At 43.4% G+C, this 12,591-nt stretch overlaps 3 protein-coding genes across 5 annotated transcripts; 1 reads left to right on the top strand and 2 right to left on the bottom strand.

The window, feature by feature from the left end:
* The first annotated feature begins 478 nt into the window (after positions 1–478).
* On the top strand, positions 479–4,259 carry LOC4348991 (uncharacterized). Its single transcript, XM_015758086.3, has 6 exons — positions 479–741; positions 1,305–1,522; positions 1,622–1,823; positions 1,901–1,986; positions 2,281–2,372; positions 3,673–4,259. Exons 1-6 carry the CDS (start codon positions 625–627, stop codon positions 3,912–3,914), a joined length of 957 nt encoding a protein of 318 aa, XP_015613572.1. The 5' UTR covers positions 479–624; the 3' UTR covers positions 3,915–4,259.
* A 215-nt stretch (positions 4,260–4,474) lies between these two features.
* Positions 4,475–7,832, bottom strand: LOC4348990 (WAT1-related protein At3g02690, chloroplastic). The gene is made up of 7 exons (XM_015758085.3): positions 7,009–7,832; positions 6,865–6,912; positions 6,621–6,743; positions 6,054–6,203; positions 5,392–5,563; positions 5,240–5,300; positions 4,475–5,136 (listed from the first exon to the last, which is right to left on the bottom strand). Exons 1-7 carry the CDS (start codon positions 7,666–7,668, stop codon positions 5,028–5,030), a joined length of 1,323 nt encoding a protein of 440 aa, XP_015613571.1. The 5' UTR covers positions 7,669–7,832; the 3' UTR covers positions 4,475–5,027.
* Positions 7,833–8,203: 371 nt separating this feature from the next.
* Positions 8,204–11,191, bottom strand: LOC4348989 (uncharacterized). Of its 3 annotated transcripts, none has more exons than XM_015758083.3 (9): positions 10,870–11,191; positions 10,604–10,720; positions 10,320–10,520; positions 10,114–10,240; positions 9,909–10,022; positions 9,223–9,421; positions 9,060–9,105; positions 8,810–8,885; positions 8,204–8,681 (listed from the first exon to the last, which is right to left on the bottom strand). In XM_015758083.3, exons 3-9 carry the CDS (start codon positions 10,374–10,376, stop codon positions 8,449–8,451), a joined length of 852 nt encoding a protein of 283 aa, XP_015613569.1. In that variant the 5' UTR covers positions 10,377–10,520; positions 10,604–10,720; positions 10,870–11,191; the 3' UTR covers positions 8,204–8,448. The 3 variants fall into 3 exon arrangements, with proteins under 3 accessions (XP_015613569.1, XP_025876770.1, XP_015613568.1); XM_026020985.2 differs by having other exon boundaries at positions 10,320–10,397; XM_015758082.3 differs by lacking the exon at positions 10,604–10,720 and having other exon boundaries at positions 10,320–10,397.
* Positions 11,192–12,591: the final 1,400 nt, after the last annotated feature.

Genomic DNA, 12,591 nt, shown 5'->3' with positions numbered 1-12,591 from the left:
AGGGAATTCCTCCTTTACTTTGTCTAATCAAATCTCAACCATCCGTTTTTATTAATGATCTAATCTCTAACTAAACTCCCTATCAATTTCCATCCCCTCTACCAAACAAGATATTGAGATTAAAAATCAAATTATCAGTCCATTACCAGAGGGATTAACTGAACAGGCGAACAATGCCTTATCGGGCTACCGGGTCAGTACCCGTAGCTTTCTCTTCTCCCCCATTCCCTCCTTCCTCCCCCGTGGGTGCGTGACGTGGGGATGAGATTGCGTTGTTGCTGCGCCCGACAAGGCAACCCCTCCCCCGACGCCTAGAGAGAGAAAACTAACCTCACCTCACCTCACCTCACCTAGAGAGAGAAACACAGAAGCCAAAGCAAACCGAAGCCCAGTTTCTCTCTCCTCCTCCTCTTCCTCCTCGCATCAGTCCGCATAAAGTCTCCTCCCCTTCCCCCTCCTCCTCCTCCTCTCCAATCTTGGCAGCAGCAGCAGCAAAGGGGCGGTGGGTTCTTTGTCTCTCTCTCTCGGGCGGATTTCGGTTTCTTCGTGTGTTTGTTGGTTGCGTTGGCGTTTGGAGCGGCGGCGGTGGCGGTGAGTGTGAGTGGTGAGGAGGAGGAGGCCGCCATGGGCGCGGGCGGGAGGTGGGTGGAGGAGTACGGGCGTTCGTCGTCGCCGTCGTCCAACCTGCAGTGCTTCTTGGACTGCACCACCCCCGCCGTCGACACGCACCTCCTCCCCAAGGTCACCCCCTCCTCCTCCTCCTCTCTCTCTCTCTCATTGATCGATTGATTAAAGCTTCGTGTTCTTTGCGAGATTTTTGGTGTGGATGTGGCTGACATGATCTGTTGCCCATTACTCGATTATTCTAGTTACTGCTCTCTGTTTATTTCTTTTTATTTTTTTTTCTGTCAGAGATTGATCATGCTGCTGCGTGTTTCCTGATTGCAAAATGCATCCGTGAAAAGGATGGGGGGTGTGGGTAATGGTAGATTGATTGATTAATTGATAGTGCGTCCATGCTTGTATATAGCTTTTCCTTGGTACGATTATAAGGACAATTGTACCATCAAGCTCTGTGCTTGCTGCCGTGCTGCCTAATTGGGACGAAAGTAGCTGCGGCCTGTGGCGATATACGGTTGCCATCTTAAATTCCCGGTTGCTATTGTCAATTCTATTTCCGCATGTTGATCAGCTGCTGTATATGAGTGCCTTTTCGATCTGGGTTAGCTAAGCTGGGCTACCACTAGCTGTGCTTATTTTGTCAACTTAAGACTGAAAGTGAGATGTTGCTCGTTTTGATCCAGGCGAATGGCCGGTTTTCGAGCGATTCTTGGCACCACGCCGAGATGGACAGCGTCGAGTACTTCAACCTCGCGGACCTATGGGAGCAGTACTATGAGTGGAGCGCGTACGGGGCTGGAACTACGGTGCAGCTGTATGGAGGGGAAAGAGTAGTCCAATACTATGTTCCCTACTTGTCAGGGATACAGCTATATACCAACAAAGCCCAGACTGCATCCAGGTCTGCACAAAAGATCCGTTCTTGTGCGTGAATTTTGAGTCTGTGCCGATTTCTGGATGCATTGTGAATCGGTTCTCTCTCTGTTTTTTTTTTCTGTAGGAGTTTTGGTGAAGATAATGGCATGGACTATTGGAGCGATGATGAGGACAATGAGAAGATGTCAAGATCTTGGAGTTCAACATCTGAAGACTCATTATTTAACTGTGATGCAATAAGTGGCAATAGAAAACGCCACGGGCACATGTATTTTGAGTTCTTCGAGGTTTGCTCTCCTTATGGAAGGATTCCACTCATTGACAAGGTAAATTTTTATGTCCTATGTGATAGTAGTTTAGACCAGCTGTTTCTTTTTCCTATGCTTATATCGTTTTTCTACAGGTGTATGAACTATCCCAGAGCTATCCTGGGTTGACATCCCTGAGAAGTGTTGACCTTTCGCCTGCTAGTTGGATGTCAGTTGCCTGGTATTGATCAAGCTTACCTCTATTAATGCTGTTTTTTTGGCAATTAGCATAAAATCTGGCTTATAAACAGCTATAGTAAATCTGGTGTTTCTGCATTCATGGTTGTTCTAATCGCCTTGTTGCTTGGTTTGGTAGTTGATTGAAGCATTTCTGTTAATTTTGGCACTTTATAATTCTTTTGTTTCTAAATAGTAGCTGATGTCTCCAGGAGCTTGAATCCATTATTGGTTGTTAATTCTGTTCCCAGAGACAATTACGCTAAACATTATCATTAACTTATATTGCTATATTTAGGTATCCCATCTACCATATTCCCTACCAGCGCAATGTGAAGGACTTATCTGCATGCTTCCTAACTTATCATACCATTTCCTCTTCATTTCAAGGTATGCTATTTGTTGCATTAGGGACATTAACAAGTACTAGTTTGATTGAATCTTGTGATAGAGTCGAAAAATATATATATTCTAGGGTACTATTCTATTACTGGATGAAAATAATGGATATGATATTGCCCCTTTGTGTGCTTACAGTGTTGCCATAGGCAGGCATATCAATTCAAAAATATTATAGCTTACTATATGTTTTTTCTTTGTTACATCTCATGATGATATACATTACACAAGAATAATCAGTTCCTGTGGGGAAAAAAACCTCAGGATCAGTATATGTTTAAACTATGCTTAAATGGCAACATGCTATCCCAGGACTAAGACACTCAAAACTGTAGCAGTGTAGCTTTCGCAGTAGTGTTGCTTGGGACTGTTTGATCAAGTGGTCTTTAATGTTCAGAAAATGAACTATATATATAGAAAATAGTTGCTTTGCTTGAGACTGGTCAGATGAGTGGTCTTTAGTGTTCAGACTGTGGACTTATGTAGCTAGAAAACAGTCGCCTTGCTTGCGACTGATCGATTGATTGGTCTTTACAGTTCAGAGTTCAGACCAAGCACATTGATGCTTTTATCCTCTTCATTTTAGATGCTAAATTTAGAAAATATATTTACTCTTATTATTTTGTGTTAATGTCAAGATATGTTTTTTACTGCACATTAGCATGCTATGTTAGCTTAAAACACAGGCTTAGCTTGCAAGAGTTTGTAAGTTTTCTTCAAGGGATTGTACAGCTTTCTATTTTGCATCCAAGCTTCCAACTTCAGCTTCAAAAGGTCTCATGCCTTAGCTTTTAAGTGCATATATAAGGATGTCACTTAAAAAAGAGGATAAGTGGCAGAAGTTTGGTTGCCCGATAAAGCGGAGGAAGGAGACTGTCTTGCCACATGCCATGACTTTTAGTGCTTAGTCTTAGGCATGCAGCTGTTTCTTAAAAACTAGAAATATCTATGTTCTACCACAGTGGTAGGAGCTCTTTGTATACTTATATAAAATATTGGTGCAAGGTTGCTTGGATTGCAATGAGTGCAACAGCACTTAGGCACCCCAGCTGTCCATTTCAAATATATAAAAAATCAGTGGGTAATGGTACTTGAGTCTAAACTGAGCCATCCCAGTGTGCTTGATAGTGATATGCATATTAAGAAGAAAAATATTATGCACTGTTTTCCTTTATTAAACTTCACCGATGATCACCTTAGTTCTGTTTTTGAACTGCAACGCGTTGCGGTAATGATGTTCTTGGCACTAATTTTGAACCGTGCTGACCTGTATTTTCCGCCTCATCCACAGATTACGCGCTCGAGAGCATGGCCAACGGGAAGCGAAACGACGAGACGGAGAAGAAGGTCAGCAAGACTCATCTTGCTCCGTTCGGGCTCGCGGCGCACAAGCTGCAGGGTTCTCTCTGGACCAACCCGAGAACAGGGGACCGTGACAGGATGGTCTCCCTCTTCGGCGCCGCGGATTCCTGGCTCAAGCAGCTCGGAGTCCAGCACCATGACTACAACTACTTCATCACTCACCCCATGTGATCTGAACAGCTGATCTGTGTCATCTGAGAAGAGTAGGTTGCAACTTGCAAAGAAACCCCATGGCTGCAGACTTTGGAGAGGAGGCATCAGATTTTTACTTACCCCAGCGACAATGGTAGCAAACGTTTTACCGTTTTGTCAAAATGACACTGACATTTGCCGGATAGAGTTTTATACCGCTTGAGACTTGAGACTTGAGAGTTTACCTGCAGCTGAATATATACCGAATATATCAGGACTTATAGGTTTTGTGTTTTTCTTGGCTGAAGATGTAAACCGACCGTGTACAGAAAGTTTTGGAACTATTTTGATATCCAATATATGTCGTGGTTGGAATTGGATTCATACTGTATTTTACCTGCCTTGTAGTTAAAGTTGATGAATTTGGAATTGCAGTAGATTTTGATAATCTCGATTTGGTGGTGGTACTGCTTTTAGCCGTTTTGGTATTTGGAAAACTATGTTTCAAACGACAATATTACTAGTTCTCAAAATGCAAAATATAAAATGTTTATTTTAAAAAAAATTAAAATATAAAATAATTGTAAAATATATCACAGTTGGAAAACATATACACGTATATATACATGCACCATCAACTACAGTTTCACAGTTCCCTTTTTTCTCACAAAAGGGACATGCTTCGTATTTATCAGGGAAAGTGTCTGAACTTAGATCGATAGACGAAGCTTGTGCTCAACATATACAGCTGCTTCCTTTCGATCAACTATTTTTTTATGCTCCAAACTACTTGTACAAAGGGGCAACTTCCCTCAATTTGATATCCACAACACAGTTCATAGCAACTATGTTTTAACCATCTGATGACACTCAAGTTTTATCCATTTCAGAATGCAAGCCGAAATGAAGTAGATGACTAACTTGGGAACCTCGGAAGTATGCACTGATGCCCAAATTACCAGTCTAACTATGTTCAGAGGTTATACCACCATATCCCTGTCTTCTTTCACAGTTCAAGCTGTGTGAGATGTTGGGACCGTGGGATGTACTTTAAATCTTCACATTGCTGTTTTGCGCCAATGAAATGTTACAGGTGCTTCAGTACAGCATTCATCTGTGCCAGTGTCTCCAGAAGAATCTTGCAACGGCCTTTTACTTCTCGCCTACGATGCTTTTGTAGTTAACCATATAGATGGCGACCAATGTTAGAAGCGCGCCACCAAGCTGTACAGGCGAGAAGGTCTCTCCCAGATAGAGGAACCTGAGAAGGAAAGGTGAGGCAGAAGAGCAATTAGAAAACAAGTGCTACATGTTTGTCAATTGTCATGTATGTTTAGCTTGACATGTTGGGGAAAGAATCTTACCCAAAAATGGAAGCAAACATAGGAGTTAAGAAAGTGAGAGAACTAAGTGTGGTCAAGCTACCTGCAAAGAACATAATCATATGGGAATCCTAAAAGAATATATTTGTGGACAATACCAGTAAATGCTAAACATGAGTGGGAAGTGATCTTACCTCTTGTAGCATTGTAGAAGTACACACCATAGCTGATAGCACTGCCAAATATAGATGTATAGAGAAGTGCTAATACATCATTCAGTGTAAGTTCTTGAAGATGCCCATTCAGCGCAGGATCATGATTGAGAACAGATATAACCAACAAAGGAAGGCCACCAATTATCATGTGCTGTAATTATGTGAATATTAGCATTTTACATGGTGTAATGCCAGGCTTTTCAGAATTGCAAAAACAAACAAAACTATCCAAAGAACAGGGGGAATGACAATCAGCTGTAATCACATCAACATACATAATCTGATAGAACCATTACAGAGTTGAAAGTTATAGGTTGATCTGAGCATTCATATTCCAGTTGATGTTGCAGACTTGCACTATGAATGCATTTCCAATACATGATTCCTCTCACAATTTATCAGAAATATGCATTAAGATCCACAATGCAGAAAAGCATAGGTATACACATTGAGTTCCTCATAATAAAAATGACCAAATTAGCACTTCCAAGATGCATACAGAATCATTTGCACAAAACATATCATGGTAAAAAGGTACATTTGTAGCAAGAAAACTAAAGAATATCAATTGTGCTCTAGAGCATGCATCACTTTGTTCTTATACTAAAAAAAAAACTATTTATTCATCTGCAATAACATACCCATCCTGTTGCCATGATTGGATCAGAATACTTTGACACCCAACGGACCATGATAGTTCCGACAGCCATGCTTTGGGCCGAGAGGAACATCCACCATTCCCCACTTCCCCAGATCGCTGTGTCATTCCCTTCAACTGATAGTGCTGGAACCTAGCACAGATATACACAATCAATGAGTAAGCACACAATACAAGAAGGCATTAAATTCACACAGCACATGTTTGATTTCGATAAAATACAGCATAACTTGGAAAAGCTAAGATCGCCACTTACACCATTTTATGGATAACACAGCATGTATGTACTGAATAATTAGTTGCCACATATCAGTAATAGAATAATTCAGAAGGCAATTGTTGTAACCTGTAAGAATTGCTATGGGAATTAAGACAAATCAAATAAGTGGGTTTGGTTCAAATATTTCTACAAGGAACTTATGCCTTCGAAATGCTATAACTATGCAATGGCCGTCGAGAAAATATTATATTAACACAACCTGTTACCGTAATCAACATTATCTGCCTAGGTTCAATACTGATATCATGTATGCTGCATACAAAGGCAAACCTCGAGAAGCAAAAGCCCGACGACACCCAGCACGAGCCCTCCAACTCCTATCGCGCCAATCGATTCTCCAAAGAGCAGCGCTGCAAGGACAGCTACCGTTAATGGCTGAGAATCAATGATAACCTGCAATGGAGATTTCAGTTGAAAACATGGCCATCAGTTCAATTGACAAAAAATGGGGGCAGTATCAATGGCTTGCTCGAGGTATGAGGAGGTGAAGAACAGCAGTGAGAATTCAGCTTACGCTTCCGAGCCCAGCCGATGTCTTCTGCAATCCCTCCGCGAGAAATCCCTGCGAGATGAGACGAATGCTTTTAGCTCAGGAACAGCACAGCCACACGCTAGAGCTAAGAAGCGAACACCTTGCAGCTATGGCGGGGGGGAGCACCTGGAAGCAGGCGGCGTCGACGAGGCCGAAGGCGGCGACGGCGACCCAGGCGGCCCAGCCGGAGGGCTGCCTCCTGCCGCGCGCGGCGGCGAAGGCGACGAGCAGCGCGCCGGCGGGGAGGAGGCGGAGCGCGGCGACGAAGAAGGGGCCCGTCTTGGGTATGACCCCCTTCATCGCCACCATGGCCGTGCCCCAGAAGAAGAAGGGCGACACCAGCGACGCCCACTCCCACCACTCCCTCCCCACGAGCGCCGCCGCCGAGGCCGAGACGCCATCCTCCTCCTCCTCGGAGACCCGCGCGAGGAGGGGCTCCGCGCCTACGCCTGCGCCTGCGCCTGGGCCGTCGACGAAGCACTCGACGTCCGTGCCCGTGCCGACGCAGTCGACCGCGTCCTGCGGGGAGGGCGGCGGCGTCGCCTCGCGGCGGATGGGCCCCACTTCCGCGCCTGGGCGGTCGTCGACGTAGCACTCGACGTCGGCGCCCGTGCCGACGCAGTCGACCGCGTCCACCGGGTTAGGCGGCGTGTCGCGGCGCGCGGCATGTCGCACGCCACGGCCGCGGCGCGCGAGGACAGGGGCGGCTCGGCGCGTCCTGCAACCGGGAGGAGGGAGTGGCGGGAGGACGAGCACGTGGAGGGACGCGGCTGCGGCGGGCCACATCTCGCTCGCCGGTGCGCTCCGCACCGGCGACGAGGCGGGCGGCGGGCGGTAGGTGTTCGACGAGCGCCGCGGCGGCGGCGAGAGACGGCGGCGAGAGGGGAGAGGGGGAGTGGCGGGGGTGCGGGCGAGTCGAGGGACGTGGATCTTTTGCGCGCGCCACGTGTCTCTCTTTCACACATTTTTTTCCACTATCCTCTTCTGGACTCTGGGAGACTGACAGTCCAAAAAAAATCACCTCGAGCTAATCAAAACCCACAACGGTTACTAGAAAAAAAATTGAAAGTAAAATGTTTATATATTTGTTCCAACTTCCAAGTCATTTGCTTGAAAATAAACTATGTTAAAAATCGAAATCAACTCTAAAATTAATATTTAAAATATAAATTTTGGTTCGAGCTGATAAGTTCAGGAACCAATCAGAACATCGAGTGATATCAACTTGCTGCACAAATAATGGAGAAAAAAATATCAAACATATCACAGGCTCATTTGGAACACGGGAATTCAAACTCTTTCTGTTGAGATTTCTGCAAAATTTTTATGAAATCCATGTCTTATAAATGAATCTTGCAATGTACAACTACGCAATATGGTAATAGTAACATTCATCCAACATATCACTACTATGTACAAGTTGTTTTTGTTTGCAACGTACAGCAGGGCAGTAAAACACTCAAAAAGAGCATATGAGTGACAAAAGGAAAAAAAAACTGAGAGACTCCAGTAAGCCAATGAATGATTTCATCTGTTTTTTTAGGAGGATGCTGTTGTACACTACTTTCACTCTAGCAGCAGCTGTCTAATCTCATCGAATTCATCGTTTTCATGAGGGAGTACTCCTGATTCGTCATGTTCAACTACTGCTAGTTCATCGCGACGTACTCCCGTCTTCTCGTAGAAGGCCTCCTTCTGTGCATCCCATTCTTTGACGATTTCATCTACCCTGTCGCCCAGCAGTTTGTCATTCTGAACAATGTGCCTAGCATCTTCAACATCGATAATATTGCTTGCCTCTGTGAAGCAGAAAAAGGATAAAACCAGTAGGAGGAGGATCAAAATCATCGTTACTGATAATAAAGTTCTCAGTGAGTACACACAGAAACTGAAAGCTATATAATGCAATGGAAACAACTAAGAGCACCTGCAAATGCCAATTCCTTGGCTTTGGCATAATCCAACGATGATTTCTTGATCTTATCAAGTTCAAGCTCCGAACCCTAGACGTAGATCAATTTGTCAGTAACAGAAGGGTATGTAATATTTTGAGAAACTAAATGAAAGGATTTCTAGTATGGGCTTGTGGTCATGTTGATGTATTGTCATTTGTTATAATGTAAAAAGGCATGAAAGAAACAAAAAGAAGTTATTTAAGTCAACAGGCTAAACCTTACCAAATCCATGTGCATATAACTGTCTATCTGAGTATTCATAAACAACCTGGAGGATAACAACAAAATATTAGCATGCAATAATTTATTACGTGTTCTTGTTTGAATAGGACAATAGTAAATGGAATGGATCACAAATACTAATGAGAATCAGTTTAACACATACTTGTCACATGCGAATTTCACTCTCTTATTCTGAGATGCAGTTAACTCATTGACCTGCTTCACCCCTGAGTCACCAAGTAGATTGATGAATCCAAACAAAATCATTCCTTTGTCCAGCATTCTTTTGACAAGTGACGGTACAACAGCCATTCCATTTTGCTTAGCCTCAACAACAAAATCCTTGAGTTTCTTCAACTCCTCTGTTGCATACAAATACTGAGCATATTAGTATGTCTATACTACTTCTAAAAGACAGTAGCGGTGCCACCACCACCACGATCACTGACATGTGGCCCATGTTGTATGTATAGTCTATACTACTATGCAGTCTGCAGCTTATATTGCTTTGCATATTTATTAACGAGTACATATTTCGAACTTTAATCAAAATATATATTTCATTATCATATGAAAAAAGACATTTAGTTAAAATGGTTGGAGTCACCGATTTATATTCAAGTACTGGAAACTACTTATGTTTATGTCTCACATTGAGAACCACAATCCTAAGTATGGCATTTTTCATTTCTTTTTTAAAGATGAAAGATCTTGTTTCAACCAAATAAAAGATCATTATTTTTCAACAAGGATTTAATTTTTACTATTTCAGTAATCCGTTGCAACGCATGGGCATTTGGCTAGTGATATCAGAAGCACCAAATTAGTGACCGAAAGCAAGTGCATTACCAAGAGACAAATAGATCTTGAAATGTGGCTTGTATGGTTGCGATTCGTAAAGACAGTAAAGGCAGTAAAGTCCAGCCAATCTTTGAGGCATACAACTCTGAGATGTCATATGACCTGTAATAGTAAAAAAGTGAAAATTGATCAGAAATGACTCCAAAGATTATTTGTGGGTATGTCAGTGCAAATTTCCAGGAAGCCAGCCTACCAATACAATGCAAAAAGAGCGACTGCATGAAAGCGCCAGAGTTTGTCTTAGGTCTTCCTTCATAGATATAAGAAAATTTCTTTGCCATCCACAATCTCTTGAAATCAGCGAATGCAGTGCAATTTGCCTACCAATAAGAAAAACAGCAACGTCAAGCTGATATAAATGTGACACACCTAGAGAGATTGCAGGATAGTCAAAATTACCTCGGTATAATCCGCTAGTAGCTCATCAATATCCAACTTGAAAGGAGAAAGATCCATATTTTGCAGTCAAGTCGAAGCCTGAATGAGAGTCAGGAAATGATTGCTCAATTTAACAATAATGAACAAGCTTCAGTACGAAAATAAGTATTGTGAGCCAGAGCAGGCAAAGATTTCTTCTTCTTCACTGTCACCATCTTGATCCTACGGATATAAATGAATCACAAAATCGCATCTTAACGAGAAATTAAAATAGTGAGAGGAAGCTTCATCTTTCGGGTTCTTACATGTTAGAAGAAAAAATATCTTCCCTTTTTTTCAATGCTTGCACTGTTGGCTGTTGCACATGTCTTTGGCTCACCATGTGATGGTTGAGCCATTTCATCACCCATCTCATTCAGTAGCTAAAGTTTTGATGATTTTCAATTAGTCTGTAATTTCTTCAATCTATCCATCTAGGCATTTGAGAACTAATAACAACAGAAATAGCAGAAATAGAGAATGAACAAAACTAAATCAGTAGATGAGACTTGAGAGATTTGAGATTTCCCACCGTTGGAGGTAGGAGACGCCGGCTTTCTGCAGCTCCTCCTAGTTGGGATCCGAGTTTCGGCTGTCGGGGACGGGTTCCTCGCCGCCGCCGCCGCCGTCGGGGAGCACTGGCTCGGCGGCGCCCCGTCCGGGGTTGGGAGAAGCGGAGGGCGGAGCACCCCTCGGCCGGTCACCGCGGCGGAGAGGGGGACGCGCGGAGGAGCCGCCTCCCGTCAAGCAGAGCGGAGAACGAGACGAAGGAGAGGCCGTCGCCGGTGGCGCCGCCGCCGCGTCCGTCTCCTCCTCCGCTCCGGCCTCCGCGAGCACTAGCGATGGGATGGGCCGGCGGCGATACGAGGCCCAATAACGGGGTCATCCATCTCGGGTCGGCCCAACTGGTAAGCATCAGTTATTGGGCCTCACGTCCAGCCCAACTAGGGTGATACCGCCGTTCCAGCCCGACAACAAAATGGGCTGCAATAAATCGGAATGTCCTTTCAGGCCGAACTAATATGGGCTGCACGTAGGTCAGAATTCAGTTACGGCCCAATAAATATATGGACCCCTCCCTCGAACCACGGGCATACAAATCCCTGCTATCTTTTCTGTCACTGAGATCACTGAAAAAGATCTATGATTAGCTCTGGCCAATAATCGTCATGAAGATGCATGAGAATTTATTTTATTTTATTTCTGTTTAAGCAACAGATGCAGGTGAATTGGCTGGTGCAAACCCAATCCGTTGTTTCAGACTTTTTTCAAAGTGGTTCGATAGGGTTGTGAAACCAACTCAACAGAGTGAGAAGATAATCTTTTAGTCAGCAGTACGATGCATAAAGCTCACAGTTTTGCAAACACATGTATATTGTTTCTCTAAACAAATGTACAAAAGCATGGAATTCTTTATTCTTTCCATCCACTAAAAAGCCCTTGATTGTATAACCAAGGGAGAGTGCTATCTACTAAAATATGAAAAAAAGAGCGCACCAAATCACACTGCATTGGCACATGAACAAAAGAACAATACCGCAGAAGATTCACACTTGTGAGTTGTTTGAAGATTAATCAAATGAATAGATGAAGACACGATTTTGCTAGATATTTGTCATCAAATTTCTCCCCCTAATATTTGTCAGATGTAATTACAGTACAATCGTAGTGTAATTACACTGTAACTTGCATGTAATTACACTGTAACTATAATGTAACTTGTATGTAACTTTCAAGAATCTCTCGGTAACATGTTATTTCAGTAAAATAGAGATCGTGGGAACAAATCCTTTCACATATGTGTGTGCTATGATTTTTTTCTTCTTCACCAGAACAAATCTTGTAATAGATCTAACGATTCAAAATTACGTGAAACTTACATACAAGTTACACTATAGTTACATGCAAGTTACAGTGTAATTACATACAAGTTACAGTGTAATTACACTATGATTGTACTATAATTACATCTGTCAAATTTTTACTAGAAAATTTGTCGACAAATATATAGGTAGTCCCTTATCGATCCCTGCAAAAACATACCATACAGATTCTAGCCGTCGTCGTCGTCGTCATCGGTGACCTCCTGCTGGATCTCGGCGTAGCCCTTGGTGCGGTACTGGTAGAGGACGAAGGCGTCGAATTCTCTGTTCTCGTGAACTTGGGCAGCGATTTCCTGCCTGAGTTCTTGGCCGACGAACATGTGCTGCGCGATGCTGGGATCGATCGGGAGCGGGCGAGGCGTCTCGCGCGC

The sequence above is a fragment of the Oryza sativa genome, chromosome 10 (assembly GCF_034140825.1).
Source record: "Oryza sativa Japonica Group chromosome 10, ASM3414082v1".
In the NCBI taxonomy this organism is placed as follows: Eukaryota; Viridiplantae; Streptophyta; class Magnoliopsida; order Poales; family Poaceae; genus Oryza; species Oryza sativa.
The sequence above is the reverse complement of the archived record's forward strand: the minus strand, read 5'-3'. Positions and strand labels throughout refer to the sequence as shown.

Excerpts from the sequence above, each read along its gene's own strand:
- LOC4348991 (XM_015758086.3), top strand. The coding sequence starts at position 625 with ATGGGCGCGGGCGGGAGGTGGGTGGAGGAGTACGGGCGTTCGTCGTCG. Across the intron at positions 1,824-1,900 it reads GGATTCCACTCATTGACAAG|GTGTATGAACTATCCCAGAG; the intron begins GTAAATTTTTAT and ends GTTTTTCTACAG. Across the intron at positions 1,987-2,280 it reads AGTTGGATGTCAGTTGCCTG|GTATCCCATCTACCATATTC; the intron begins GTATTGATCAAG and ends TGCTATATTTAG.
- LOC4348989 (XM_015758083.3), bottom strand. The coding sequence starts at position 10,376 with ATGGATCTTTCTCCTTTCAAGTTGGATATTGATGAGCTACTAGCGGAT. Across the intron at positions 8,886-9,059 it reads GTTATATGCACATGGATTTG|GGTTCGGAGCTTGAACTTGA; the intron begins GTAAGGTTTAGC and ends ATCTACGTCTAG. Across the intron at positions 8,682-8,809 it reads CAAGGAATTGGCATTTGCAG|AGGCAAGCAATATTATCGAT; the intron begins GTGCTCTTAGTT and ends TCTGCTTCACAG.
- LOC4348990 (XM_015758085.3), bottom strand. The coding sequence starts at position 7,668 with ATGTGGCCCGCCGCAGCCGCGTCCCTCCACGTGCTCGTCCTCCCGCCA. Across the intron at positions 5,564-6,053 it reads CAATCATGGCAACAGGATGG|CACATGATAATTGGTGGCCT; the intron begins GTATGTTATTGC and ends ACATAATTACAG. Across the intron at positions 5,301-5,391 it reads CTTCTACAATGCTACAAGAG|GTAGCTTGACCACACTTAGT; the intron begins GTAAGATCACTT and ends TGTTCTTTGCAG.